The following is a 27,676-nucleotide window of genomic DNA, read 5'->3' as shown; positions in this document are numbered from 1 at the left end:
ATTGTGTAGAAGTCAGAGAGCAGCTTTCAGGAGTTGGTTCTAACGTCCTCCACCGTGTAGTTTCCAGGGTCAAAGCCGGTCATCAGGCTGGGGGGCACACACCTTAACCCGCTGAGCCATTTTAGTAGGATTGCGTCTTATTTCTAAGCTTGCATCTTTTAGTTAACAGTAATTGTAGACTTCTTTTTTTCATGGTTTTAAAGAGCCGCCTGATATTTCATTGAACACATGAACACATTACATTTTTCTTTATCTCCTAAGAGAGCCCTTGGCTGTCATGTATGTTCAGTCTTGCATAGTTTCCAGCAAACAGTAAGCACATATGGTCCTTTCTGAGATTTGCTATGCTGTTCCCACCTGAGGGTGCCTCTCAATCACCCATTTAAGGAAAGGCGTGCATTTCAGTGACTCCAAAGAGTAGGGAGGCTGTGCCTGTTGGGGTGCAAATAATGGACTCTAGACTTCATGTGAAAAAAGCAAAATAGCATATTTATTTTTCCCATTTTAAAAAATTTAAATTAGAAACAATCTTAGTTTACATATCAATCCCAGTTCCCTCTCCCTCCCCTCCTCCCATGTCCCCACCAACCCCCTATCCCATCCCTCTTCTGCTCCCCAGGGAGGGTGAGGCCTTCCATGGAAGATCTTCAAAGTCTGTCAAATCATTTGGGGCAGGGCCTAGGCCCTCCTTAATGTGTCTAGGCTGAGAGAGTATCCCTCCATGGGGAATGGGCTCCCAAAGTCATTCGTACACTAGGGAAAAATACTGTTCCACAACCTAACTGATTACTGGGCCTACTGGCCAGGCCTCCTAACTGACACCCACGTTCAGGGCCTGGTTCAGTCCTTGCTGGTTTCCCAGCTGTCAGTCTGGGGACCATGAGCTCCCCCTTGTTCAGGTCAGCTGTTTCTGTCTGTTTCCTCAGCCTGGTTTTGACCCCTTTGCTCATCACTCCTCCCTCTCTACAATTGGATTTCAGTAATTCGACCAGTGTTTAGCTGTGGATGTCTGCTTCTGCTTCCATCAGTTACTAGATGAAGGCTCTGGGATGGCATATAAGGTAGTCATCAATCTCATTATAGGGGAAGGGCATTTAAGATAGCCTCTCCACTATTGCTTAGATTCTTAATTGGGGTCATCCTTGTAGATCTCTAGACATTTCCCTAGTGCTAGATTTCTCTTTAAACCTATAATGACTCCCTCTGTTAAAGTATCTCTTTTCTTGCTCTTCTCTATTCTTCTCCTGACTTGATCTTCCTGCTCTCTCATGTCCTCCTCCCCCTCCTCTTCTCCCCTTCTCTATCTCCTAACTCCTTTCCCCTTCTGTCCCCCCCAACCCCCATGCTCCCAACTTGCTCATGAGATCTTGTCCATTTCCCTTTCTCCAGGGGACGCTGTTTGTCTCTCTTAGGGTCCTCTTGGTTTCTTAGCTTCTCTGGAGGTATGCTGTATGATGTAGGCTAATTGTAGGCTGGTAATCCTTTGCTAGATATCTAATATCCATATATGAGAGAGTACATACCATGTTTGTCTTTTTGTGACTGAGTTACCTCACTCAGGATGGTTTCTTCTAATTCCATCCATCTGCCTATGAATTTCAAGATTCCATTGTTTTTTCTGCTGAGTAGTACTCCATTGTGTAAATATACCACATTTTCCCTATCCACTCTTTAGTTAAGCTTCCAGGCTCTAGCTATTACAAATAATGCTGCTATGAACATAGTTGAACAGATGTACTTGTATGAATGTGTATATTTTGGGTATATGCCTTAGAGTGGAATTGCTGGATCTTGAGGAATCTCTGATTCTCATTTTCCTGAGAAATCTCTATACTGATCTCCAGAATGGCTGTATGAGTTTGCACTCCCACCAGCAATGGAGAAGTGTTCCCCTTTCTCCGCATCCTCTCCAGCATAAACTGTCATTGGTGTTTTTTTATTTTAGCCATTCTGACAGGAGTGAGATGGTATCTCAGAGTTGTTTTGATTTGCATTTCTCTAATGGCTAAGGATATTGAGCAATTTCTTAAATGTTTCTCAGCCATTTTAGACTCCTCTATTGAGAATTCTCTATTTAGTTCTGTATCCCACTTTTAATTGGATCCTTTGGTGTTTTGGAGACTTGTTTCTTGAGTTCTTTGTAAATTTTGAAGATCACCCCTCTGTCGGATATGGGGTGAATGGCTTTTCCCATTCTGTGGGATGCCTTTTTGTCTTGTTGACTGTGTCCTTTGTCTTACAGAAGCTTCTCAGTTTCAGGAGGTCCCATTTATTAATTATTGACCTCAGTATTTATGCTACAGGAGTTAATGTTCAGGAAGCAGTCTCCTGTACCAATTCGTTCAAGGGTGCCTCCTACTTTCTCTTCTAAGAGGTTCAGTCAGTGTGGCTGGATTTATGTTGAGGTCATTGATCCATTTGGACTTAAGTTTTGTGCAAGTCGATGGATAAGGATCTATCTGCAATCTTCTACATGATAACATCCAGCATTATTTGTTGAAGATGATTTCTTTTTTCCATTGTATAGTTTTAGCTTCTTTGTCAAAAATCAGATGTTTATAGATGTGTGGGTAAATATCAGAGTTTTCAGTTTGATTCCATTGGTCTATCTGTCTATTTTTGTGCCAGTACCAAGCTGTTTTAAGTACTATAGCTCTACGATGGAGCTTTAAGTCAGGGATTGTGATGCTTCTGGAAGTTCCTTTATTAAACAGGGTTGTTTTTTGATATCCTGGGTTTTTTGCTTTTCCATATAAAGTTGAGTATTGTTCTTTCAACGTCTGTGAATAATTTTTCTGGGATTTTGATGGGGATTGCATTGAATCTGTAGATTGCTTTTGGCAAGATTATCATTTTTACTATGTTGATCCTACATATCTAAGAGCAAGGGAGATCTTTCCATTTTCTGATATCTTCTTTAATTTCTTTCTTTAAAGACTCAAAGTTTTGTTATGCAGGTCTTTCACTTGTATGGTTAGAGTTACCCCCAAGATATTTTATGTTGTTTGTGGCTATTGTAAAGGGTGATGTTTCTCTGATTTCTTTCTCAGCCCACTTGTTGTCTGTATATAGGAAGGCTACTGATTCTTTTGAGTTAATCTTGTATCCTGCCACTTTTCTGAAGGTGTTCCCTGGTAGAATTTGTGGGGTCATTTATGTAAACTATCATATCTGCAAATAGTGAAAGTTTGACTTCTTCCTTTCCAATTTGTATCTCCTTGATCTTCTGTTATCTTATTGCTCTAGCTAGAACTTCAAGTACAACATTGAAGAGGTATGGAGAGAATTGGTAGCCTTATCTTGTTCCTGATTTTAGAGGAATTGAGTTGAGTGTCTCTCCATTTACTTTGATGTTGGCTGTTGGTTTGCTGAATATTGCTTTTATTATGTTTAGGTATTTAGGTATGCTCCTGTTATTCCTGATCTCTCTAAGACCTTTATCATGAAGGGTGCTGGATTTTGTCAAAGGCTTTTTCAGCATCTAATGAGATGAAAGTGTGGTTTTTCTTTTTCAGTTTGTTTATATGGTGGATTACATTGGTGGATTTTCATATGTTGTACCATCTCTGCCTCTCTGGAACGAAGCCTGTTTGATCATGGTGGATGGTTTTTCTTTTTTTTTTCAATTTTTTTATTTTAAATAGATTGTTTTACATGTCAATCCCAGTTCCCTCTCCCTCCCCTCCTCCCGCACTCCCCTTTCCCCCCACCCTCCCACCCTATTGCCAAATCCTTCCACATAGGGGATATCAGAGTCTGACATTTTACTCTGGGTAGGGTCCAGGCACTCCCCTAAGAGTCCAGGCTGAGAGAGCATCCCTCTTTGTGCTATAGGCACACGATGACTGTTTGTATTCCAGGGATAGACACTGATCCACAGCTCAAGGCTCCATAGGTTGCCCAGGCCTTCTCGCTGACACTCACATTTGGGGGGTCCAGATCAGTCCCATGCTGGCCTCCTCACTGTCAGTCTGGGGTCCAAGAGCTCTCCCCTGTTCAGATCAGCTGTCTCTGCTGGTTTTGCCAGCCCATTCTTTGCCAATTTGCTCATCACTCCTCTCTCTCTGTCACTGGGTTCCTTGGGTTCAGTTCAGTGATTAATTGTGTGTTTGCCTCTGCATCCATCAGTCACAGGATGAAGGCTCCCGGATGGTTATAGACATCAAGTTCATTATCAGGAATGGGCATTCGAGGTGGTCTCTCCACTATTGCTTAGCTTGCCAATTGGTGTTATCCCTTTAGATCACTCGAGGTCACTCTGTTGCCTGATCTGTCTTCTATCCTATGATTCCCTCTTCCCCCTATTCTACCCCTACCCACTCAACTTCCTGTTCCCCCATGACTAACTCTCTTCCTCTTCACCCCCCTCTCTTCTTCCCAGCTCCCACTCCCTCCCCACCCCCTCGCCCTGTTCCCCATCCATTCAGAGGATCTTGTCTCCATCCTCTTCTCTTGGGTACTATGCATATATGCATATCTTTTAGGTTCTTTCCTGTTTCCCAGACTCTCTATCAGTGGAAGTGCAAACTGGCACTTTCCAGATCCATGTCTAAAATCCATATATGAATGAGTACATACCATGTTTGTCTTTTTGCGACTGGGTTACCTCACTCAGGATGGTTTCTTCCAGTGCTATCCATTTCCCTGCGAATTTCAAGATATACCTTCTTCTCGGCACCACATGGAACCTTCTCTAAAATTGACCACATAATAGGAAACATAGCAAATCTCCACAGATACAAAAAAATTGGAATAACCCCCTGCATCTTATCAGACCACCATGCATTAACATTAGAATTCAACAGTAACACAAATCGCAGAAACCCTACAAACTCATGGAGATTGAACAATGCACAATTGCACCATCCCTGGGTAAAGGAACAAATAAAAAAAGAAATTAAAGACTTCCTCGATTTCAATGAGAATGAAGACACAACATACACAAACTTATGGGACACTTTGAAAGCAGTGCTGAGAGGAAAGTTTATAGCACTAAGTGCCCACATGAAAAAACTGGAGAACAGTCATACTAGAGAATTAATAGCACAGCTGAATGTTCTAGAACAAAAAGAAGCAAACTCACCCAGGAGGAGCAGATGCCAGGAAATAATCAAATTGAGGGCTGAAATCAATCAAGTAGAAACCAGGAAAACACTGAGAAGAATCAATGAAACAAAGAGTTGGTTCTTTGAGAAAATCAACAAAATAGATAAACCTCTGTCCAAACTTACCAAAAGACAGAGGGAGAGCATGCTAATTAACAGAATCAGGGATGACAAAGGGGACATAACAACAGACTCAGAGGAAATCCAGAGAATCATCAGGGCATACTTTGAAAATCTGTACTCCACAAAATTTGAAAATTTAAAGGAAATGGACAATTTCCTGGATAGATATCACTTGCCAAAACTAAATCAAGAACAGATAAACAATCTAAACAGACCTATAACCCCTAATGAAATAGAAGTAGTCATCAAAAGTCTCCCAAATAAAAAAAGCCCAGGCCCAGATGGCTTCAGTGCAGAATTCTACCAGAAATTCAAAGAAGAGCTAATTCCAATACTCCTGAAAGTATTCCACACAATAGAAGCAGGAGGCTCACTGCCAAACTCTTTCTACGAGGCTACAATTACCTTGATACCCAAGCCACACAAAGACACAACTAAGAAAGAGAACTATAGACCAATTTCCCTCATGAACATTGATGCAAAAATACTCAATAAAATACTCGCAAACCGGATTCAAGAACACATCAGAAAAATCTTCTACCATGATCAAGTAGGCTTCATCCCAGGAATGCAGGGATGGTTCAACATTAGAAAATCTATCAATGTAATCCACCATATTAACAAACTGCAAAAGAAAAACCACATGATCATCTCACTAGATGCTGAAAAAGCCTTTGACAAAATCCAGCACCCTTCATGATAAAGGTCCTAGAGAGATCAGGGATAACAGGAACGTACCTGAATATAATAAAAGCAATATACAGTAAACCAACAGCTAACATCAAACTAAATGGAGAGAAACTCAAAGCAATTCCTCTAAAATCAGGAACAAGACAAGGCTGTCCACTCTCTCCATATCTCTTCAATATTGTACTTGAAGTTCTAGCTACAACAATAAGACAACAAAAGGAGATAAAGGGGATACAATTAGGGAAAGAAGAAGTCAAACTTTCACTATTTGCAGATGATATGATAGTTTACATAAGTGACCCAAAAAACTCCGTGAGGTTACTCCTAGAGCTGATAAACACCTTCAGCAATGTGGCAGGATACAAGGTAAACTCAAAAAAATCAGTGGCTCTATTATATACAGATGATGAAGTGACTGAGAAAGAAATCAGAGAAACATCACCCTTTACAATAGCCAAAAACAGCATCAAATATCTGGGGATAATGTTAACCAAGGAAATTAAAGACCTGTATATCAAGAACTTTGTGTCTTTAAAGAAAGAAATCAAAGAAGATACCAGAAAATGGAAAGATCTCCCATGCTCTTGGATTGGTAGGATCAACATAATAAAAATGGCAATCTTGCCAAAAGCAGTCTACAGATTCAATGCAATCCCTATCAAAATTCCATCACAATTCTTCAAGGACCTGGAAAGAACATTAATCAACTTTATATGGAAAAACAAAAGGCCCAGGATAGCTAAAACATCCCTATACAATAAAGGAACTTCAGGAGGCATCACCATACCTGACTTCAAGCTCTATTATAGAGCTATAGTCCTGAAAACAGCTTGGTATTGGCACAAAAATAGGCAGGTAGACCAATGGAACCGAATTGAAAGCTCTAATTTTAACCCACACACCTATGAACACTTGATTTTTGACAAAGAAGCTAAAACTGTACAATGGAAAAAAGAAAGCATCTTCAACAAATGGTGCTGGCATAACTGGGTACTGGTATGCAGAAGACTGCAGATAGATCCATGTTTATCGCCTTGTGCAAAACTTAAGTCCAAATGGATCAAAGATCTCAACATAAATCCAGCCACACTGAAACTTTTAGAAGAGAAAGTGGGAGATACTCTTCAACGAGTTGGTACAGGAGACAACTTCTTGAACATAACACCAGTGTCACAGGCACTGAGATCGACAATTAACAAATGTGACCTTCTGAAACTAAAAAGCTTCTGTAAGGCAAAGGACACAGTCAAAAAGACAAAAAGGCAGGCCACAGAATGGGAAAAGATATTCACTAACCCTACATCTGACAGAGGGCTAATCTCCAAAATTTACAAAGAACTCAAGAAACAAGTCTCCAAAACACCAAAGGATCCAATTAAAAGGTGGGGTACAGAGTTAAATAGAGAATTCTCAGTAGAGGAGGCTAAAATGGCCAAGAGACACTTAAGAAAGTGCTCAACATCCTTAGCCATCAGGGAAATGCAAATCAAAACAACTCTGAGATACCATCTTACTCCTGTCAGAATGGCTAAAATCAAAAACACCGAAGACAATTTATGCTGGAGAGGATGTGGAGAGAGAGGGACACTCTTCCACTGCTGGTGGGAATGCCGACTCATACAGCCTCTTTGGAAATCAGTATTGAGATTCCTCAGGAAAATGGGAATTAATCTACCACAAGACCCAGCAATTCCACTCTTAGGCATATATCCAAATGAGGCAAGTTCATACAACAAGGGCATCTGCTCCACTATGTTCATAGCAGCATTATTTGTAATAGCCAGAACCTGGAAGCAACCTAGATGCCCCTCAACTGAAGAGTGGGTAGAGAAAATGTGGTATATTTACACAATGGAGTATTACTCAGTAGAAAAAAATAATGGTGGATGGTTTTTCTGATGTGTTCTTGGATTTGATTTGCCAGTATTTTATTCAATATTTTTGCATCAATGTTCATGTGGGAGATTGGTCTGTAGTTCTCTTTCTTAGTTGTGTTTTTGTGTGGTTGTGTCTTTGTGTTCTCTTCTCTTCTGCTTCATATGTGTTGGGATGTTCATGTCTTTCTGGTGTAGAGTCTCTAGACTCTGGTGGTGTCTTATTGCTCTTTCTGTTGTTAAATGTGTTCTTATACAGTCATCTTCCCATTCCTTCTTCCAGTGTGTGCAAGTGGGGTTTTTCTCTCTCCTGGTTGGTACAGGTCCAAGGTTCTCTTCTGGTGGGTGCAAGCAGATCCAATACTCTGATGACTCTTGAGGTGGGTGCAGGCAGGTCTGAGACATTCTCTCTCCTGGTGGGTGTAGGCGGAACTAGCACTGCAATGTCAGCAGACTCTGGATGACTTGGCCTGCGGGGGTGGGTCCAACTGCACGCAGTCTGTAGGCCAGGAGACTCAAAACAGCATACATTTGGGATGTACTATATTAAACAAAAATACTATTAGAATGACTTTTAAAAACACTTTAAGGGGCTGGGCAGGGTGGTGTACACCTTTAATCTTAACACTTGAGAGGCAGAGACAGAGAGGCAGAGGCAGATAGATGGGTCTCTACCAATATGAGGTCAGCCTAGTCTACATAGTGAATTCCAGAGCAGCCAAGGACTACATAGTAACATTCTGTCTCAACAAAACATCAACAAAAATTCAAATAAATAAAGATACTTTAAGGGAAGAATGAATAGTGACTGATCATTTTTTTAAGTGATTAAAATGCTCTGCATTTTGGTAGCAAGTATCTTTGCAATGAATAATCTACAATTCACCAAATTGTCCATTTTAAAATGGTGAATTTTATGGTATAATTATGATGTTTTGATACTGATATACCTTTTTCATATTTCTTTTAATCTTTTGATGTGGCTACTAGAATGTTTTAAGTTGTAGATGACTCTTACATGATATTTCTATTGGCCATTGTTGTTCTGACATTATAAAGAAGACACTGAGGCTCCACATGCCATTCTCTTACCCCTGATGAATTGTCCAGCCCCATTGCCTCGTTATAACCAAGGCTTCTGCTTGAAGAATTAATACTGAGATGTGTTGTAGAAGCTGCACAGTATATCTTACATATTGTGTCACTTGATTCTTAAACCTTCCTAGGAAGACAAGGAGACAGTATTTGTTTCATTTTAAAGATGTAACCACTGAGGTTGAGGAATCGGAAGGAACCAGACTAGGTGTTGGATGCTAGATTTCTAGGTCCTTTCTATCTTAAGTTCCCCATCTTCACTCAGCATCTCCTTCCCCATAACTTGTCACCCCAATGCAGCAAACGTTGTTAGCCTCTTTCTAACTCTCAGAGCTGATATGGAAGACCTAAAAAGAAAAATGTGTCAAGGCCACTATTTTAGCTCCATGGGTCACAGTCATCATTGCAAACTTGCAAATACCAACTGTCCCTCCTAGGAATGGTACCTTTGCATGCTAGGTAAGTCCTCTACTACTGATCTACACCCCATCCCCTCCATCCTTTTTCCTGAGATGAGGGTCTCACCATGTGGTTCAGGATTGCCTCGAATTGGCAGCACTCCATGTTTTAACCTTTTCAGTGCCAGGACTGAGGCATGCACACCACATCTGGCTAGCCCTGTGCTCTGTGACCAAGCCAACATTGCTTTGGTCTCATTCCTGAAATGAGGGACCTGAGCTCTGGGAATTAAAAAGCTTCCCTGATGAGGGAATGTGGCTCAGTTGGCACCGTGTTTGCCCAGCATGCATGAGGCCCTGGGTTTGAACTTGGGCACCATATGAAACTGGGTGCGATGGCATACATTTGAATTCCAGCATTCAGGTGTAGAGGCAGGAGGATCAGACATTAAAGGCCTTTCCTGACTAAATAGTAAATTGGAGGCCAGTGTGGGATCCATGGGGACCTTGTCTCTAAAAATGTAACTAAATAAAGCAAACCTAGCTTTCTAGTTCTAATGTGAGCCCATGTTGGGAAGCATTACCCCAAAATAGTGGTCTCACACCGGCAGTCTGTGGGCCAAATCTCTGCCACAAAGGTGTGTGCTTTGGTTCTCACATGATGCCTATTTGTTTCCATTTTATTTCAATGTCAACATTTACAACTTGGAATCTTCACACGCAAAAGCTTGGTCTTTAACTTCTCTTCTGCTGGGACCAGCTTCCTTCTTGGTGAGTAGAGGATGGTACTGAGCAAGGTCCCCATTTCCATAGGACAAAAGTCCATACCAACACTTGTGTGTGTGTGTGTGTGTGTGTGTGTGTGAGAGAGAGAGAGAGAGAGAGAGAGAGAGAGAGAGAGAGAGAGAGAGAGAGAGAGTGCATGTGAGTGCAGTTTGCCATCGAGACAGAACAGATGATGTCAGATGCGCTAGAGCTGGTGTTACGGTGGTTGCGCACTGTCCCATTGAAAGATTCTCTGCAAAAGCAGCACATGCTCTTCCCCACTGAGCCATCTCTCCACCTCTACGGCAACAACTGTTTCGTTGGTGCAGCTCACTTATTGTTATTATCTGTCTAGCCCCACATGACTGCCCTAAGCCATTTACTTCCCTTGGATTCTGGGGAAATGAGGCTTATGGACAAGTAAGTGTGACAGCTGTAGGCTTCCTCAGATGGGGTAATAAGGATAAAATGTCTTTCCCCTCCTTCTCTATTCCAGCCGGAGAACATACTGTGCGTCAATCAGACAGGACATCAAATTAAGATCATTGACTTTGGGCTGGCTAGAAGGTAAGGCTCCTGTATTCTGACAAAATTCCTTCTTCAGGGGCACCGGAGCTCTCTGGGATGTAGCTACCTGTTTGAGATCTAGCCATTTTTTTGAATTTGGAGACCGGATGCAAGCAAGTTCTCACTCAGAGACCTTCGGCTTGCTGCTAATGCAGTGGGGTTGTAGTACAGGTCCTGTGGGACCAGCAAGGCACAGGGCATGCTGCAATCCTGTGTGGAGGTCAGAGGTCAGCTTCTGGGAGTTGGTTATTTCCTTCCTGTGTATGGGTCCTAGGAACTGAACTCAGGTCATTGGGCTTGGCAGCAAGTACATTTACCCAGGTTATCTCCCTGGCTCTTACATAGAATTTCTTTTGAAATACTGACTTATTCCTATTTTATGTGTATGGGTGTTTTGCCTGCATGTGTGTCTGCACAACATGTGTGGAATGTCCACAGAGGTCAAAAGAGAATGTCAGATCCCCTGGAACTGGAGTTACATGTAGTTGTCAGTTTCCTTATGGGTGCTCGGAATTAGACCTAGGTCCTCTGAAAGAGCAGCCAGTGCTCTTAACGACCTAGGCATTTCTCTAGCCCTCCTTGTATGTAATTTTCAGATTATCTTGAAGACCCTTAAAACCCATAGAGCCTAAAGCGCACACCGTTTTGTTTCCCAGTCCTGACAGTCTCATGCCCGTGGCAGGCACAGCTGGCAGTGGGGGTTCCCAGAAGGGGTTGCAGCAAATCCATAGTGTTTGGGAAGATGCCCACCAAACCTCCAGCCTCAATTAGGATGCTAACTAAAACTGCTTCTCTGGCTGAATCCCATCCTCCAAGCTTCCCTCCGATTTTCTTCCTTCCAAGAATGATTCTTCTTTGAGAATCACATAGTTTCTGGGTAGTTCTGGATATAGTAGCTGTCTTAGTTAGGGTTTCTATTGCTGTGAAGAGACGCCATGACCATGGCAACTCCTATTAGGAGAACATTTAATTGGGGAGGCTTGTTACAGTTTCAGAGGTTCAGGCAGTCATGGTGCCGGAGAAGTAGCTGAGAGTCATGCATCTTGTAGGCAGCAGAAAGTGGTTCTGCAGTGAGGGTGACCTTGACCTTTAAGTCTTGATCTTCCTGCCTCCACCTCTTCAGTGTTGAGGTTATAGCAAATGCTACCATGTAGCTTGGTTTATCCGTTTGTTACCCAGACAAGGCCTTAATACCGAGACAAGGCCTTATTGTGAAGCCCCTGGCAGGCCTCAAACTTGTGACCTTCTGTCTTCAGCCTCCAGAGTGGTCAGAGGATGCCCATGTGCCTCTGGGGTCGGATTTTCTGTAGTCTTGTTGGATGTTTCCCACAGAAGCTGTCTTTGTAACTTTCCGAGACACTAAGTGTCCTCTCCTCTCCCCACCTTCCCGCACAGAAGCAGAGCTACTCACCTGCAGTTAGACTGTTTATAGTGTTACCTATTTATAGGAGTGAAAGATCCATTTATTGCCCCACATGCTGTAACTATAACAGAAGTTTGTCACCTTCACCACCTTCAGTGGGCAAAATAAAACCCCTCTACCCACACAGTTGAAAATCACATTCTAGCTATAATGTAGAAAACCTGTTTGAAGGTTCCTAGAGAGCGTTGGGATCATTTTGCACATATGTACGTGTCTTATACAAGTGAGTGTTGCTTTTCAACCTATTTCTCATTATCGCCATTTGCCTCCAGCTGGCCTTTTTAGACATTTTCCCACACTCACATTGTCCTCCACTCACTGGAGTACAACGCCAAGGAAGCACTGTGTGTTTGTGTTTGTCCTGTGGCCCCTAGCAAAGCCATAACAGCTAAATATTTTTTGATCCTCCAAAGCCCCTTGTTTTGAATCCTTGGGGCATAATATGGCACTTATTGGAATGTACACATAAGGCTTGCAGGACACAATGGAATGCCAGTTGTCATATGACATACTGAGTTCAGAGCAAGAAGCCACCATTAGAAGCTTGTGTCATGAAGGAGGCTTCTCTCAAGGACAGGACTTGTCATGTGCAGGGAGTGACATGCTGGTGAATGTTCAACTACCAGCTCAGAAGAGGAAGGAGTGGGGACACAGGGTTGATTTGTAACATTTTCCAGTTTTTTCAAATGGGTGAATACCGTTAGCTTTGGTGCTTTCCTGAGAGCCAGAGCCAGTGTGAACGGGAGCTTCAGAGGGAAGCCAGGGGAGACAGCATTTGTCATGGCCTGAGAACAGATGTGTGAGCATGAGCAGGCTAAGTGCATAAGAGCACTAAGGAAGAATCCTGAACATTAGGCTCAAAAGCTTGATGCTATTTAGCAGGTCACCGGATCTTATTTACCACTCAGTAACTTCATTATGGTCCCTTGACACTAGCCTGGGAAGATCAGGATTTATAGCACCCATATTGGCAATTACTACAGATAAAGTCTTTTTTATGGTTTTTCGAGACAGGGTTTCTCTGTATTGTTTTGGAGACTGTCCTGGAACTCGCTCAGTAGACCAGGCCTTGAACTCATAGAGATCCACCTGCCTCTGCCTCCCGAGTGCTGGGATTAAAGGCGTGTGCCACCAACGCCTGTAGATAGTCTTAAAAAGCCTGGACAGCTAATTTTGAACATGTACCTACAGACCACTGGTTGAGGTCATTGAGCTGGGTCAGTTTAGTTATTTTACCATCTGGTCTGGTCTGTCTGTCTGTCTGTCTGTCTGCCTGTCTGCCTGTCTGTCTATCTGTGTTTTACCTGTATGTATGTCTGTGCATATGTGTACAGTGTCCACAGAGGCCAGAAGAAGGCATTGGGTTCCCTGGATCTGGAGTTACAAATGGTTGTGAGGCACCATATGGGTTCTTGGAATCTGGATCTTCTGCAAGAGCAGTCAGCCTCTTAGCCATGAGCCTTCTCCAGCCCCTTAGTGAGGTCAGACACGCACTATGTGTCTCATTCTTGTCTTGTGGTGGTAGCACAGGAGCACTTATGGCCTAGCTTGGTGTTGGCCCAGTGTAATTTTTTTTTACTCAAATTTCATTGGCTCAAACAACTCCTGTCACCAACCCCAGCATCTGTGGAATGGGGCAAGGTATTTCCACTTCTAGTGGAAGGGATATGACAACTCAGGACACGGTGGGTGGAAATGGGACTCAGGGAAGTGCCCAACTGTCTCCTGGAGCCCCGCTTTTAATTCTTTTGAATACATGCTCAATCGCCAGACCACATGATTCTATTTTAATTTTTTGATTGACCAGCTCTCTGGATTTTGTCTCGTTGAGACAGTCTGTCATCAAAGCTTGCTTAAGCTCACTGTGTAACGCATCCTGGCCTTGGTCTCACCTCAGTGCTTCAGTGTTTGCCTCCTGGGCATTAGAATTACGTCAGACACCACACCCTGCTCACTTTCCTGTTTTCAACAGAGTCTGCTCCACTTTACATTTCTCACTTACATTCCATAGAGATTCTGAGTTCTCTGCGCTCTGGTCAACTTGCTATATAATATATAGTCTCTCTCCCACCCCCATATGCACGTGTGTTGTAGTACTGTAGACATTTACCTAGGTGCATATAGAACCACTTTGTGCTTTAAATTTGTTTTTCTGTAATGATTGTTGATGATGACCTCTGTTTCTTTTCCTTACTGTGATCCCTCCAGCCCACTGTGTACAGCAACTAAACAGTCACTGTCCCGAAGCTCTGCCCATTTGTTTGTACTCGTTCTTGTGGTTGCATGCCAAGTAAGGTACACTGGTCTCCTCATCTTCAGATTGTAAGTGGTTAGGAGGAGTGTGGTTTTCTGGTCTACCACTAACTTAAAGAGGCTGGAAGGCATGTCTGAGGGTGCAGGGGAACTCCGTGTGTAGTGTGGGTGTCAGGTCCAGGCAACATCTGCATCCACATATTCTCTTCCATGGCACACTGCACTCTCTCTCTTTTCCTCAGATACAAGCCTCGGGAGAAGCTAAAGGTGAACTTTGGTACTCCGGAGTTCCTGGCCCCAGAAGTTGTTAACTATGAGTTTGTCTCATTCCCGACAGACATGTGGAGTGTGGGAGTTATCACTTACATGCTGTGAGTACTGAGGGGTCTTGTTCTGGGCGGGGCTTGGGTAGCCATCTTGCTGGTACTTTGAGCAGCAGAAAGGGTTCTCAGCAGCATTCATAGAGGAGCAGGGTGGTGAGATTGAAGAAAGGCAGTCAGCTAAGGGTGTGTAACAAATGGATCTTACTTCCAGATACTGAATGAAAATGAGGACATGACTGTTCGTAGGTATGGTTGAGGAGAAGGTTTCAGCGCAGACATGAGAGAGAGAACACCCAGAGGCATCTAAGAGTCCAGGACTGAACTGGGTCATGGGGATGGGATGAAGCGGGAGAGATGAAGAGGAGGAGGATGGAGGACAAGGGGACCAAGAGGTCAAGAGAGGCCCCAGGGGCCAAGAGAGTGCTTTAGTAGGCAGTGTGGGAGCAGTTTGCACTCTATAGCGGATTGTAATCTCCCAGGACAGATACAGACTAGGGAAGGAAGGGAAAGAAAGTTAAGGGGCTTAGAGGAAAATATTTATCTTCAGTGTACATTTGAAATGGTACCTGAAATGGTCCTGGTATTTGGGGTAGGAAAGTCCCAAGACTAGGAGAGAGACAGAAAGAGAGGGGGAGCGGGAGGAGGAGGGAGAGGGAGAGAGAGAATCCCATCCTCAGGAACAGACAGGTGGGGAAACAGACTGTTGATTGACAGTACTTAATCTGGAGTCCCTTTCACCTATGAGAGGTGGATCCAAGTTTAGTTCTGAAGTTCATGTGAACCTTTTAAGTTTACAAAAACGAAATAAAAGTTTTATTAGCATTCCCACTGTTTCTAATCTGTACTGAAATCTATATTGTAGAAAAAGCAGTAGACTCATGCCTTTGAGTCATAGCAGAAGCTTAAGGATGGAAAGAAATTATTCTGGGTTAAGAGCATTAATACCCTTTCCTCTGTCAGAGGGCCGGATACATAGATTGGATGGAGATGCCTTTAGCATAATGAGAAGCACTTTTAAGTTCGTACTTAGAAGACAATCCAAAGGAATCTAGAATTTTGAGCTTGTGATTATGATAGTAGTAGCAATGCTTGCCAGGGCTAGATTACTAGCTCACCAGAACTCCATTGATTAATGCTAAACTCCAGACTTTTGAAGTGTTAGTGTGAGAAAGCACAGGGAGGGAAAGAAGTCTGAAACATTTCTCTTTTTACACACCTTAGACCTCTACAGCTTGCATTCACTTTCTTAGACTCACAGCTTGCCTAAACTTTAAACCTTTTCTTTTTCCATCTAATCATTTACCATGAGACACAAGTGGTTGGTTACTGAGAGCAGTCAAGGAAAAGTTAAAAAAAAGTATCTTGAAACTGTTTTGTGAGTTTATCTCTTTCACTGTGAAGTCTGTCAGCAAGGTAAACTGTGTCTGCCTCTCTCAACTGGAGACCTAGTAGCTCTAGAAATTAAAGCCTGATTCACAAATTAAATGAGCAGAATAGACAGCAGCAGCCTTAGGGGGAGGAACTGGGTGCTTGATGCCGTTCAAAGCTATAGGTAGCTGTCAATATCATCAGAGATCAGAGCCGGATAAATTACAGCAGGGAGTATAATCCAAATGGTCTATGTGTCCATTAAAATGACAGTGACTTACCTCTACCTGGATGGTTTCCCCAGCCTCCCTTGGTCTCAATGGCTTCATTGGGGGCAGTGGTCATAGGTCTTTGGCTATTATGTCACACGGGGCAGCATAGAATCTTAAGCTGCCAGATCCAGAAGGTCTCAGAGATTTTCCTGTGGAGGAGAAGCCTGAGAAAGCTGACCTGCTGCATCAAGGCAGACTCGTGCAGTCAGCCCAACAGTGTCCCCAGTGTGGGCAGGGTCCTGGCTGCAGGTGAGGCATGGGACAGTTCTTTTTCCAGTGGTCAGAGTTACCACAATCCATGTGGAGTCATCTATGCCCCATTGTCTTCTTTGGAGACCTTAGGGTCACTGCTAGGAGCTGGTATTTCCATTATGGGAAGTTTTTTTGTTTTGTTTTTCATTAAACACTTTCAATGCCATATTCAGTAGATCTCTGAAGAGTTTGAGAACCATTATCTATTAAGTATACCTGATCTAAACAAACTTTACTTGTTTTCTGTTCCACACATGCTAAATAAAGCTTGTCACCAAATAAATTACACTTGTATTTAGCATGACTATGAGTCTAGTTCTGAGCACATGAAAGAATTTGATCATTTTTATAAGGTGACTGACCATTAACAGTTTACAAGTTAGTAGCTTTCATAAGATTAGGATCTTAGTTTTATCCATGTTAAGTTTGAGCCTTAAAATTTTGAGTTGAAGCTTCTTTAGCATCAAAATGAAACTTTAGACCATAAATAAAATTCATAGAGATACTGGGAACTTTAAATACAATCCACAGAGGGACTGGGGAACCTTATTTTCTTGATCCTTTTCAATGCATGATTACAGAATACCACGGTTTCTTGTATGGCTCACTTATTCCAAATAGCTAAAGCTTAACTAAATTAGCAAAGACAAAGAGGCTAGATGTATTATCTTCAAGTCAGTTACTGTCAACCCAAATAAACCTTAGGAATTTATAAACTTTATTTATCAAACATGTTATTCTTTATTTAAATATTCTAGAAGCCAGGTGTTGAACACAGTTAGCAAAGACATATGTAGTTGTTACATCTACACTTCTATGTCAGTTTCTATTATCTAGAGTAGACTTTTTTTTTGGTTTGTGCTGTTGTTGTTTTTTCTTTGTTTTCTGAGACAGGGCTTTTCTGTGTAGCCCTAGCTGTCCTGGAATTCACTCCGTAGACCAGGCTGGCCTTGAACTCACAAAGATCTGCCTGACTCTGACTCCTAAGTGCTGGTATTAAAGACACCACTGCCCAGAAACCTGAGTAGACCTTTATAGCTATGGGAATTTATCATCATACAAAATTCCATTCTAATATTCTGGATACCTGTTGTTGGCTCCTTTGTCTAAAAGGAGATACAATGATAAGCAGAGGGCCTGCTAGGGCTAAGAAGTTTTATGATTGTTGCTTTGGTTGGTTTATACCACGTGGTCATCTTACTCAAGATGGTGGTGAAGTTACATGGCATGTAGCCTTTAACCTTAGAAAGATGATTACCAGCCACACGGCTGCTTCCTCCTAATGAGGTCATCAACCAAGATGGAGGCAAGCCTCATGTTGCTATTTAAAAACATTTGTTTTCCTGAACAAGAGTTGAATTCAATTTACATATATAGGAAGCAGAACTATTTTTTTAAAAAATAAGGGTTGAATCACATATAGCAAATTGATATTAAACCTTTTTTAAGCTAATTTTTATTACAGATTCTTTAAACACAACTAATGAATTTATAAATCCTGAGATGAAGAGTGTTTGCCTTAGAATATTTCTTGTGAGTAGAGTGCAAAGAAATTGTTGAAATAAAAGGTTTTGAAGAGTGGAAAGTAGAGACTTGGGGATTATGGAGTAGAGAGAGTTTAGATATACGAGATTTTGGGGTCCTTTGTATGGTGGCAGAAGTTGTTATGACTTGGAAGAATTTGAAAATAGAGTGAAAATTTTTGGTCATTGATTGAGCTGTTCTGAGGCCAAGCCATGTGCAATAAGACAGTGAACGTTTAATAAAACCTCTGAGTGCAAGACAGAAAGGAAAGGGAGTTGAAAAATGAACTCCACTGGAGAGAGGGTGCCAGTAAGCTCCAAGAGGGAGCTGAGAGACAGAGAACAGTGTAGCCATGAGTTCCAAGGTTCACAAATAGGAACTCTGCCCAGGGGAGGACTCATAGAGGCCATGAGGGTGTAGAGGAGCTCTGCAGCTCCTTGGGGGAGGCAAGGGCGGAGAGCAAAGGAAAGAGCAGAGAGCAAAGGGAACGGAGGGGTTCAGTTTGAGGTGACAAGAATTTCAATCCAGGGCGTCCCCAAGCTAACTGAGAGACTTGTCAGAGAGAAATGTCCCAAATACAGTGCAGAGGTGTCCTTTTCCATGTGATGGGGTTAAGTAGAGTAAGGGGAGCTTCCTAGAACACTTGTGTGGCTTTTGTAATAATAGTAGGCAAAGCGGGCAGATCCAGGGTGACACCCAGTAGAAGAGGAGAGAAGAGTGGTTTGAGCCAGTGGAGGAGGAAACGGCTAGAGAGGTGGACTGGGAGAGGCTTTTGGGAACTGGAAAGGTTCCAATAGATGGAGACCTGTGAGTGTTGCTGGTGGGGCCCCGGAGGGTGTAGGAAGCTTCTTAGTAGAAAGATGCCCATGTGGTAGGTGCTCCAGCGGACACAGGAGGCTCCAGGGGTCAGAGAGAAAACACTTACCAAGTAGGTGAGGGAAGGCAAATGGTTAGAGCAGGTAGACAGTAGAAGCTAAGAGGTAGACTCCAGAATTTGGAGTCAAGTCTGCTGCAGAAGCCAGCAGAAACAAATGATCAACACCTTGGCTTGGAGAGACTGAGTCCCTTGGAAGGAAGCTCACTTATGCCAATCCTGTGGTTTCAGCACCAGATGAATGAAAACGAGGACATGACCACTCCTAGGTATGGTTGAGGAGAAGGGTCTTATTGTAGATGTGAGGGAGAGAGCAGCCAGAGGCATCTGGAAGGGGCCAGGCTGACCTGGACCATGGGGAGGGGCCCAACAAGAGATGAAGAGGACCACGGGAGGAGCTGCACACCCAGAGGTCAAGATCAAGCCAAGAGACCAAGAGAGTACATGGGAACCAAGAAAAGCAAGAGCGGAGCCAAGGGCCAGGAGAGCTTGTAGTCAAAATGGCTGGGTTATACAAGGAAGAGGAGCTGGGAGAAATGAAGCTCAGCCCCTAGGAGGAAGAGGTTTCGGGCCAGGGGTGGGGTGAGACATGCTGGGAGGAGCCACAGGTCCTGAGTGAGACTTTGCCAGGGTTTCTTTGAGAGCTGACATTAACAACAAAGAATAACTTGGGGTATCAATAGCACAGAAGTAAGGGACAGTTGTGCAAGGCTGGGAAACTCTGGAGTCCACTGTGGGACACCCCTCGGAGCTATTTTATCAGAGGAGTGAAAGAGTCGGATGTTCACAACTAGTTCTTATTTGCGGGTTGTTCTTAAGTGTGGGGCCTGAGCTAATTCCCGGGTATTCCTGGGTGGTACAAAGAAGCTTCAGTTGGAAAGACATCGAGTGAAGAAATGCAGGTGCTGGATACGGGTCAGGGAAGGGGTGCATTGCAGGGTTGTTGTCCGTGTCACTTTCACACAGAGTGGCCTCTTTCCTCTCTCTGGCTAGATTTCCTGAGCCTTTCCTTAGGTCTCATCCGGTTTCGTTCTTGTTGCTGTGATAAAAGCCAGATGGAAGCAACTTAGGGGAGGGCAGAGTTTCAGATCGCTGCCAGCACTGAGGAAGTCAGAGCAGGAACTCAGGGCAGAAAAGTGAAGCAGAAGCCACAGAGGAATGCAGCTTGTGGTTCATTCATACACCCATGCTTAGCTAGCTTTCTTTTATAGCCTGAGGAATGGTACCTCCCACAGTGGGCAGGGCCCTCCCAAATCAGTTGAGCAATCAAGACAGTCTCCACGGTCCAATCTGATCTGGGGGATCATTCAATTGAAACTCCTTTCTCAGGTGACGCTGGGCTGTGTCAAGCTGACAGTTAAAGCTAACTAAGACAGGGACCAATATCGTGTTTGACTTCTTATCTTATTCTTACTGTATTGTACCATATGTTCCTGTACTTTGCGTCTGCTGTCCCAGGCTGGGGAAGCTTGAGGCCGTAGAATTAGTCAGTTAGGGTATCTTGTCTCTCTGCCTTAGCCTGAGCATAGTAAAGCCGATATTTCATTGGCTTAAAGAACAACAGTATCTATTAGGGCCTGGCTGTCCCAGAGAAATAGAAAGTTATTTTTAAGTAAATACACACTGGCATGGTGGTGCACACCTTTAATCCCAATACTCAGGAGGCAGAGGAAGGGGAATTTCTGTGAGTTCAAGGACAGCCTGGTCTACAAAGTGCATTACAGGACAGCCAGAGTTAACAAGAGAGACACTGTCTCAAAAACAAAAATAAGTATACATTTGATAAGTGGACACATTGTGTGTTAGACTCCAGTTTACAGTTACTCTAGAGACAAGGAAAGGGTTTCATGTGACAGATTGTTCAGAATGTCCTTTCTCCCATCCACCTCCTTCATGTGAACACATGGAACCATACACAGTGGAGAAGTAATGGAAGTAGAGCTTACAACGCACTGAGCTTGTGACACACTCATGGTCCTTTCTCTTCTCCGCAGACTCAGTGGTTTGTCCCCATTTCTAGGGGAAACAGATGCAGAGACCATGAATTTTATTGTGAACTGTAGCTGGGATTTCGATGCGGATACCTTCAAAGGGCTGTCAGAGGAAGCCAAGGACTTTGTTTCCCGGTTGCTGGTCAAAGAGAAGAGGTATTTGAAGTGGCTGGTGACTCTGTGGTCTTTATAAAGGACCCTGGTCTGTGTGCTGAGCAGGAATGCTGAAACCTTTCTTCCTGGGGGGATTTTTTAGTCTGCTACTTGTGTGGAACATTAAAAGGGCAGCAGCAGGACAAAGGGAATTTCTCTAATAACAACGAGGCAAGACGAGTCTTAGAAAGAGGCATATATTTCAAGTGAATCCTACTCCCAAGTTATCACTTACAACAAGTTAATGTTGAACAAAAGTCGAGATATTGGGCCTGGCATTGGTGGCACATGCCTTTAATCCCAGCACTCAGGAGGCAGAGACAGGTAGATCTCCATGAGTTTGAGGCCAGCTTGGTCTACAGAGCGGGTGCCAGGATAGGCTCCAAAGCTACACAGAGAAACCAAAAAAAGAAAAAAAAGTTGAGATATTGTAGCTGAGCTCTTTCTGTGTCCTGTCAGCCAGCTCCCAAATAATGACATGGAGACATTAATTATGAATGTTTGGCCTTAGCTTAGGCTTGTCCTACTAGCTCTTTTAACTTAATTTAACCCATTTCTCTTAATTTACATTTTGCTTTGGGGCTTTTTTTAACCTTTCTTTCATTCTGTATGTCCTACTTTCCTGATTCCTCACTGTCTAGCTAGCTGGCTCCTGGAATCTCCCTGATGCCTCTTTTTTCCCTCTGTCTCCCTCTGTCTCTCTCAAGCTTAGATTCCTCCTCCTGCTTACTCCCTGCCTGGAAACCCCACCTATACCTCCTGCCTAGCTTTTGTCCATTTAGCTTTTTATTAGACCAATCAGGTGCCTTAGGCAGGCAAGGTAAACAAAAGCAACACATCTTTACATAGTCAAACTGGTATTTCATAACAAGATATGAAGATCTCATCCTTCAGAATACAGGCCTTGGTCACAAAGGCCTTTTTAGACTTCAGCAGTGTCTTAGGGTGACTACACCATGACCAAAAGCAAATTTGGGGGAGGAAAGGGTTTATTTCACTCACAGTTCCATATAACACTTCATCATCCAAAGTAGTGAGGACAGGAGCTCAAGCAGGGCAGGAATCTGGAGGCAGAGGCTGATGCAGAAACCATGGAGGAATGTTGTTTATTGGCTTGCTCCTTATAGTTTACTCAACCTGCTTTCTTATGGAACCCAGGACCATCAGCCTGGGGATGGCACCACCCACAATGGGCTGATCCCTCCCTCATCAATCACTAAGGATATTTTTTACAGGCTTGCCTACAGCCCAATCTTATGGAGGCATTTTCTCAGTTGAGGCTCCCTTCTCTCAGATGACCATAGCTTATGTCAAGTTGACTTAAAATTCGCTGGCTCAATCAAGGACGTAGGTGGAGATGTCCAGGTTTTTGATACTCAGACACAGAATGATTGAAAATAACCAATGACAACAGAAGTACACCTCCAGGGGGAAGGCCCAAGAGCCCGTGCTTTGGGAAAGCTCACTGCTCTCTGATCTTCAGAGCTTCTTACTGGAGAAACGTTCTCCATGGAAACCCTTAATTCAGAAGAGCCAACTGATACGTTAAAGACTCATCCAGGAGAAATGGGTTTTGTTCAAGCATCACATCCTAAGAGCAACCCAAGCCGGCCTTCCCTTGCTCTGTTTAGCTTCCCAGCCCTCCTGGGGAGGTGGTGTGAGTCACTGGGGGCAAGCTTCCCTGGAGGTCAGGAAACTTTCATGGACAGCTTCCTGGCTCTTGTGAAGAGGGGAGTGTCTAGAGCACAAGGCATGAATCTGCCTGAGTGATGAACCTGTTCCATTGACTCAGACTTCCTACCCAGCAGAACAAACTTTCAGACAATTCTTTTCCTTCCTTCCTTCCTTCCTTCCTTCCTTCCTTCCTTCCTTCCTTCCTTCCTTCCTTCCTTTCTTTCTTTCTTTCTTTCTTTCTTTCTTTCTGTTTTTTGAGACAGGGTTTCTCTGTGGATTTGGAGGCTGTCCTGGAACTAGCTCTTGTAGACCACACTGGTCTCGAACTCACAGAGATCCACCTGCCTCTACCTCCTGAGTGCTGGGATTAAAGGAGTGCACCACCACCGCTGGGCTGCAGACAACTCTAAAAGGCTAGTGCAACTCAAACTTTCTACTGCATTTGACTCCACAGCTGCAGGATGAGCGCCACACAGTGCCTGAAACACGAGTGGTTGAACCATTTGCCTGCCAAAGCCTCGGGATCCAAGGTTCGTCTCAGATCCCAACTATTGCTGCAGAAATACATGGCCCAGAGCAAATGGAAGGTATTTTGCCCTTTCCTTCAGTAAAAGCTGTGTTTGTCTTCTGTCCTTTAAAAAAATTATAGCCAAGTTTTAACTAATACACGAATTCTAAATATAAGGATTATTTAAAGGGAAACTTCTCTCTCATGTCATAGCTGCTAGCTGGATTAAAAGATGCCACAGGGCTGAGCATGATGGTGCACGACCTTAATTTCTGCACTCTGAGAGACAGAGAAAGAGGCAGGCAGATCACTGAGTTCAAGGCCAGCCTAGTCTACATATCAAGTTCCATTAGAAAGCAACAGGTTTCTAAGGGATTATAATATAATGAGACAAAACAAAACTAACACATTGGCATCAGGCAAGACAAACAGAAGGAAGAGAGCCCAAGAGAAGGCCCACGAGTCAGAGACATACTCGTCCACATGCAGAGTGCCGGTTCTTAATAAGCCTGTGTGCCTAGACTTGTTTAATTATTTTCGTCATTGATTCATAAGTACACTAAGATATGCCTTTTCTTTACCCCCCTTTTACATCAAGAAACATTTCCATGTGGTGACTGCAGTCAACAGGTTAAGGAAATTTCCAACGAGTCCCTAAATCTTCAACTCTGCTGCTCCACTGGGCTTGGGAATTCTTGAGGCAACATGGAGTGGTAATACGAAGATATGATTCAAGATTTTATGTAGTCTGGCCTTTTGCCATGATTGATTCTTCTTGGTTTGCAAAGAACGGTGGAAGAAAGAGAAAGAAAAGAAGAAAAAAGAGAAGAAAGGGAAAAGGAAGAAAGCAAGGGAGGAGAAAGGTTGTTGCTGCCTTCCTTGTGGCTGGAAAGTGTTATTTATTTATTTATTTATTTATGCCCTAGGAATGCCCTCTGCCTTGTGAGATCACCAGGTCTGATATGCTGCTTCCTCCCCAACACCCTTACTTTTGGTAACAAGGGAAGGCAGGTTCAGGATGGGCAGGGGAAGTCGTACTTGGCTTTTGCCAATGTGAATTCCACACTTGCCATGATTAAAGAACTCAGTAGGGAGGGCAGGATGGATCAGGAAAAGATTAGGGACAAGAGTTGGAAACGAATATGACCAGGACATATTCTACAAAATTCTCAAAGAATTAATAAAATATACCTCAAAAGGAATCAGTATATATTTGAGCTGGTTGCCACTGGTCAGAGAAGCTTCTTCTGCAGTGGGTAGCAGTCAGTGCAAAGGCGGTCAAAGTGCAGAGTTGGGAGGCCCAGCTCTGGAAGAGTTATCTTATCAACCTTCCACCATCCAAGGTTCAGGGAGAGCCACAGAGGAGAGGGCAGAAAGAGATGGAGAGGAGGGTGAGTGCTACGAAATGCTGTCTTCTAGACATGACACGACACAGCTCCTGTGTGTACAAGATCAAGTCAGTCAAAATCCCATCATGGATGGGAGGGAACTCCCAGGATCACCCCTATTGGTGCAGCTATTGGCAATCGGTGACTGATGAGGTAAGGAGAATCATTCTCCTTCGGACTCTAGAAGTAGCTATTCATGCCCCAGTGGACGATACATACCCATGTACATATGGGCAGTATTGGTTAGACTTGGGAGGTCACTCAGAAAAAATAAATAGATAAATAAAAAATAAATGAAAAGAGGACATGAAGCTAGGAGGGAGACGGGGTGGGAGGACATTAGGGAGATTTGGAGGCAGGTAGGTGGATATGGGCAATATGCATTGTACCACTGCATGGAGTGTTCAAAGAATAAAAAAATACCATTTAAAAAAGGACTCAGTAGATTCTTTTGCAAGGAAAGCCATGTCACTGTTTCTCCCAGTGCAAAGACTTTCGGTGTCAAGAATGGAAGGATTCAGGCATTATGCTGGCTTGCCCCTGTTACCTGGCAGAATGGGCTCCGGCAGTACCCTAGTCAGCGGAGGTGCAAAGGACCCCTTTAAAAGAAAGACCTCTGCTGGTTTACATTCTCTTTCCACTCTCTCTTCCCTGCTGTTCCCCTGGGGCAGACAGGACTTTTCCTGTTTTACTCTTCTCTTCTGTCTACTCTCTGTCTCTGTGTCTCTTCGCCTCTTTTCTCTTTCCTTCCCCCTCCCTCCCCTATCTAATAAAACTCACTTAAGCTCTGTCTGCTGGGCATGTTTGTCCCTCCACGTAGGTCACCCTCGACTGCCATGGAATTTTCCAAGGACGCCCACACAAGGTCCCCCTCAAGCTTTATCCTATCAAAGAATTCCTAGAATTATGACTGACTTAAGCGCAGCAATGTCAACTGCTCTGCTGTCCAGATAACCGAGAAGAATCCTCAAATGTTTTAACATCTCTTTAAGAATCAACATTGGCCAGGCAGTAGTGGTTTACACCTTTAATATTAGCACTTGGGAGGCAGAGGCAGGAAGATCTCTGAGTTCAAGGCCAGCCTCATCTACAGAATGAATTCTAGGACAATCAGGGCGACAAGGTGAAACCCTATCTCAAAAAACCAAAAAAAGAAAGAAAAAAAAAGAAAGAAAGAAAAGAAAAACAAACATCCGCCAGGTATAATGGCTACACCTACAATCCCAATATTCAAAAGACTGAGGCAGGAGGATTTCAAGCAGAGCTACATGCTGAGACTCTGTCTCAAAAAACCGTTCCAATTAAATAGAAAAGAAAAAGAACCAACGTCAACCTAAATTTCTTTAGTATTATTTGAAAATTTCTAACCTATCAGTGTTCGTGACCAAATGTGATTGCTTTGAATGTGCTTTTAAAACTTGATATGCACGCCCAGCTCCCCTCTAATTCTTGCCCATGCTGACACCCCCTTTCTTGGTTATGAATTTCTAGTCTGGTAAGTCTGGACACTGATGCACACGGTATGGAAACGTAACTGTAGTGCCTAGCTTTCTGATGGTGACTCAGAAATGACCCATCACAGAGCAGCGACAGGAAATTGCTGTCCTCCAGCCTGTGCACAGTTTAATAGACATTTCTAGATGCCGCCCTGTGAAACCACTGTGGCACGTGTTGTCATTTGCTCACAGAGACTGTTCTCAGTGTGGTGAGCAACTAACACATTGCAAACTTCTCATGCGCACGTGAGTACTTTTCCAACTTGTGATTCAAAATGTTTAAAACTAAACCAGTATAATTTCCTTATTTCTTACTTGTTTGTAGCATTCCTAATACTTGGTGTGTGTCAGGGTGCATTCACACACGCGTGTGCATGTTCCCATGGGGCCAGAGGTCAGTGTTGAGTATCTTCTCCAATTGATCTTTGCTTCCTGCTAGCCAGCGAGTCCCAGGGGTGCTTCTGTCTCTGATGATATTACAGGCTTTGATGGAGTGCTGGGGATTGAGCTCAGGTCGTCATGCTTGATGGCATGCGGTTTACGCAATGAGCCATCTCTCCAGCCCACAGACCCCTTTTCACCCATCACTTGGAGTCACTGTAGTGACTTTTAGATTTTAGTTAGATGTGCACATAAGTTTCATAGCTCTCTCCCCCCCCTCCCTCCCTCCCTCCCCCCCCCCTCTCTCTCTCTCTCACACACACACACACAACTTTCTGGCAGAGAGCCTGGGTGCAGACAAGGAGTCATTCTGCTGTTGTAGTTCTCAGATTGCAACATTCCTCAGCAATGTTAGCCCTTGTCAGGATGCTGAGGTTTCTGGGACCATCATGTAAAAGCCTGCTCCAAGAGGATCCACAAATGAACATTAGAAGCAGGGCTGTGAAGGCCATCGTAGAGAGACAGTCATGATCTGGCAGTGTCAGTTATCTTGCTGGGGAAGGGTGTAAGGGCAGTCTCCAGGGCCTGGAAAGGACTAGAAAGGAACTTCTGAGTTCCGTCTAGGAGATTGGTTCTTACCCTCCTAGACTCAGAACCCTTGGTGGACACTGAGTCTTCCTGGAAATACACACAGGTCGTTGCACTGATCTAGAGAATCTTGTCTAAGAGAAATGCAAAACAAGCCATGTACACAGTTGAAATTTTCTCACCATTTCTCTAAAACATCTATTTAAATTGACTTTAATCATTTAACCAAATTGTTAGAGTCTAACAATGTACCAAATATTGTTTATTGTTTTGGTTCATATTAAGTCTCCAAAATCTGGTGTGTAACTTATATGTATAACACATGCCGATTAAATGCTATGCTTTTGTTAGATAGAATCTATATTTTACAGTTTATAAACTATACTGTAGAGAATGTACTTATATAGTCAAACACCTTGGAATATACTTAAAACTTTTCATAGTAATCAAGTGAGATATCCAGTTTTACATTAAATTAAAATTAGAATGTTAGTTTAGGGGCTGGAGAGATGGCTCAGAGCCTAAGAGCACTGGCTGCATTTCCAGAGGACCCGGGTTCAGTTCCCAGCCCCACATGGCTGCTCCCAACTG

The 27,676-nt window shown here is 43.4% G+C and overlaps 1 protein-coding gene across 2 annotated transcripts in view; it reads left to right on the top strand.

The window, feature by feature from the left end:
• Positions 1 to 25,054, top strand: part of Mylk3 (myosin light chain kinase 3) — a 62,193-nt gene extending 37,139 nt beyond the window's left edge. For both annotated transcript variants that reach the window (XM_021223931.2, XM_040735350.1), the window contains exons 9-13: positions 10,547 to 10,617; positions 14,536 to 14,664; positions 20,901 to 21,053; positions 23,179 to 23,311; positions 23,831 to 25,054. In XM_021223931.2, the coding sequence (XP_021079590.1) occupies positions 10,547 to 10,617; positions 14,536 to 14,664; positions 20,901 to 21,053; positions 23,179 to 23,311; positions 23,831 to 23,890 (546 nt within the window). In that variant the 3' untranslated portion in view covers positions 23,891 to 25,054. The remainder of the gene's footprint in view (positions 1 to 10,546; positions 10,618 to 14,535; positions 14,665 to 20,900; positions 21,054 to 23,178; positions 23,312 to 23,830) is intronic.
• Positions 25,055 to 27,676: the final 2,622 nt, after the last annotated feature.

This window comes from Mesocricetus auratus, unplaced genomic scaffold (assembly GCF_017639785.1).
Source record: "Mesocricetus auratus isolate SY011 unplaced genomic scaffold, BCM_Maur_2.0 Super-Scaffold_100045, whole genome shotgun sequence".
Classification (NCBI taxonomy): domain Eukaryota; kingdom Metazoa; phylum Chordata; class Mammalia; order Rodentia; family Cricetidae; genus Mesocricetus; species Mesocricetus auratus.
The sequence above is the reverse complement of the archived record's forward strand: the minus strand, read 5'-3'. Positions and strand labels throughout refer to the sequence as shown.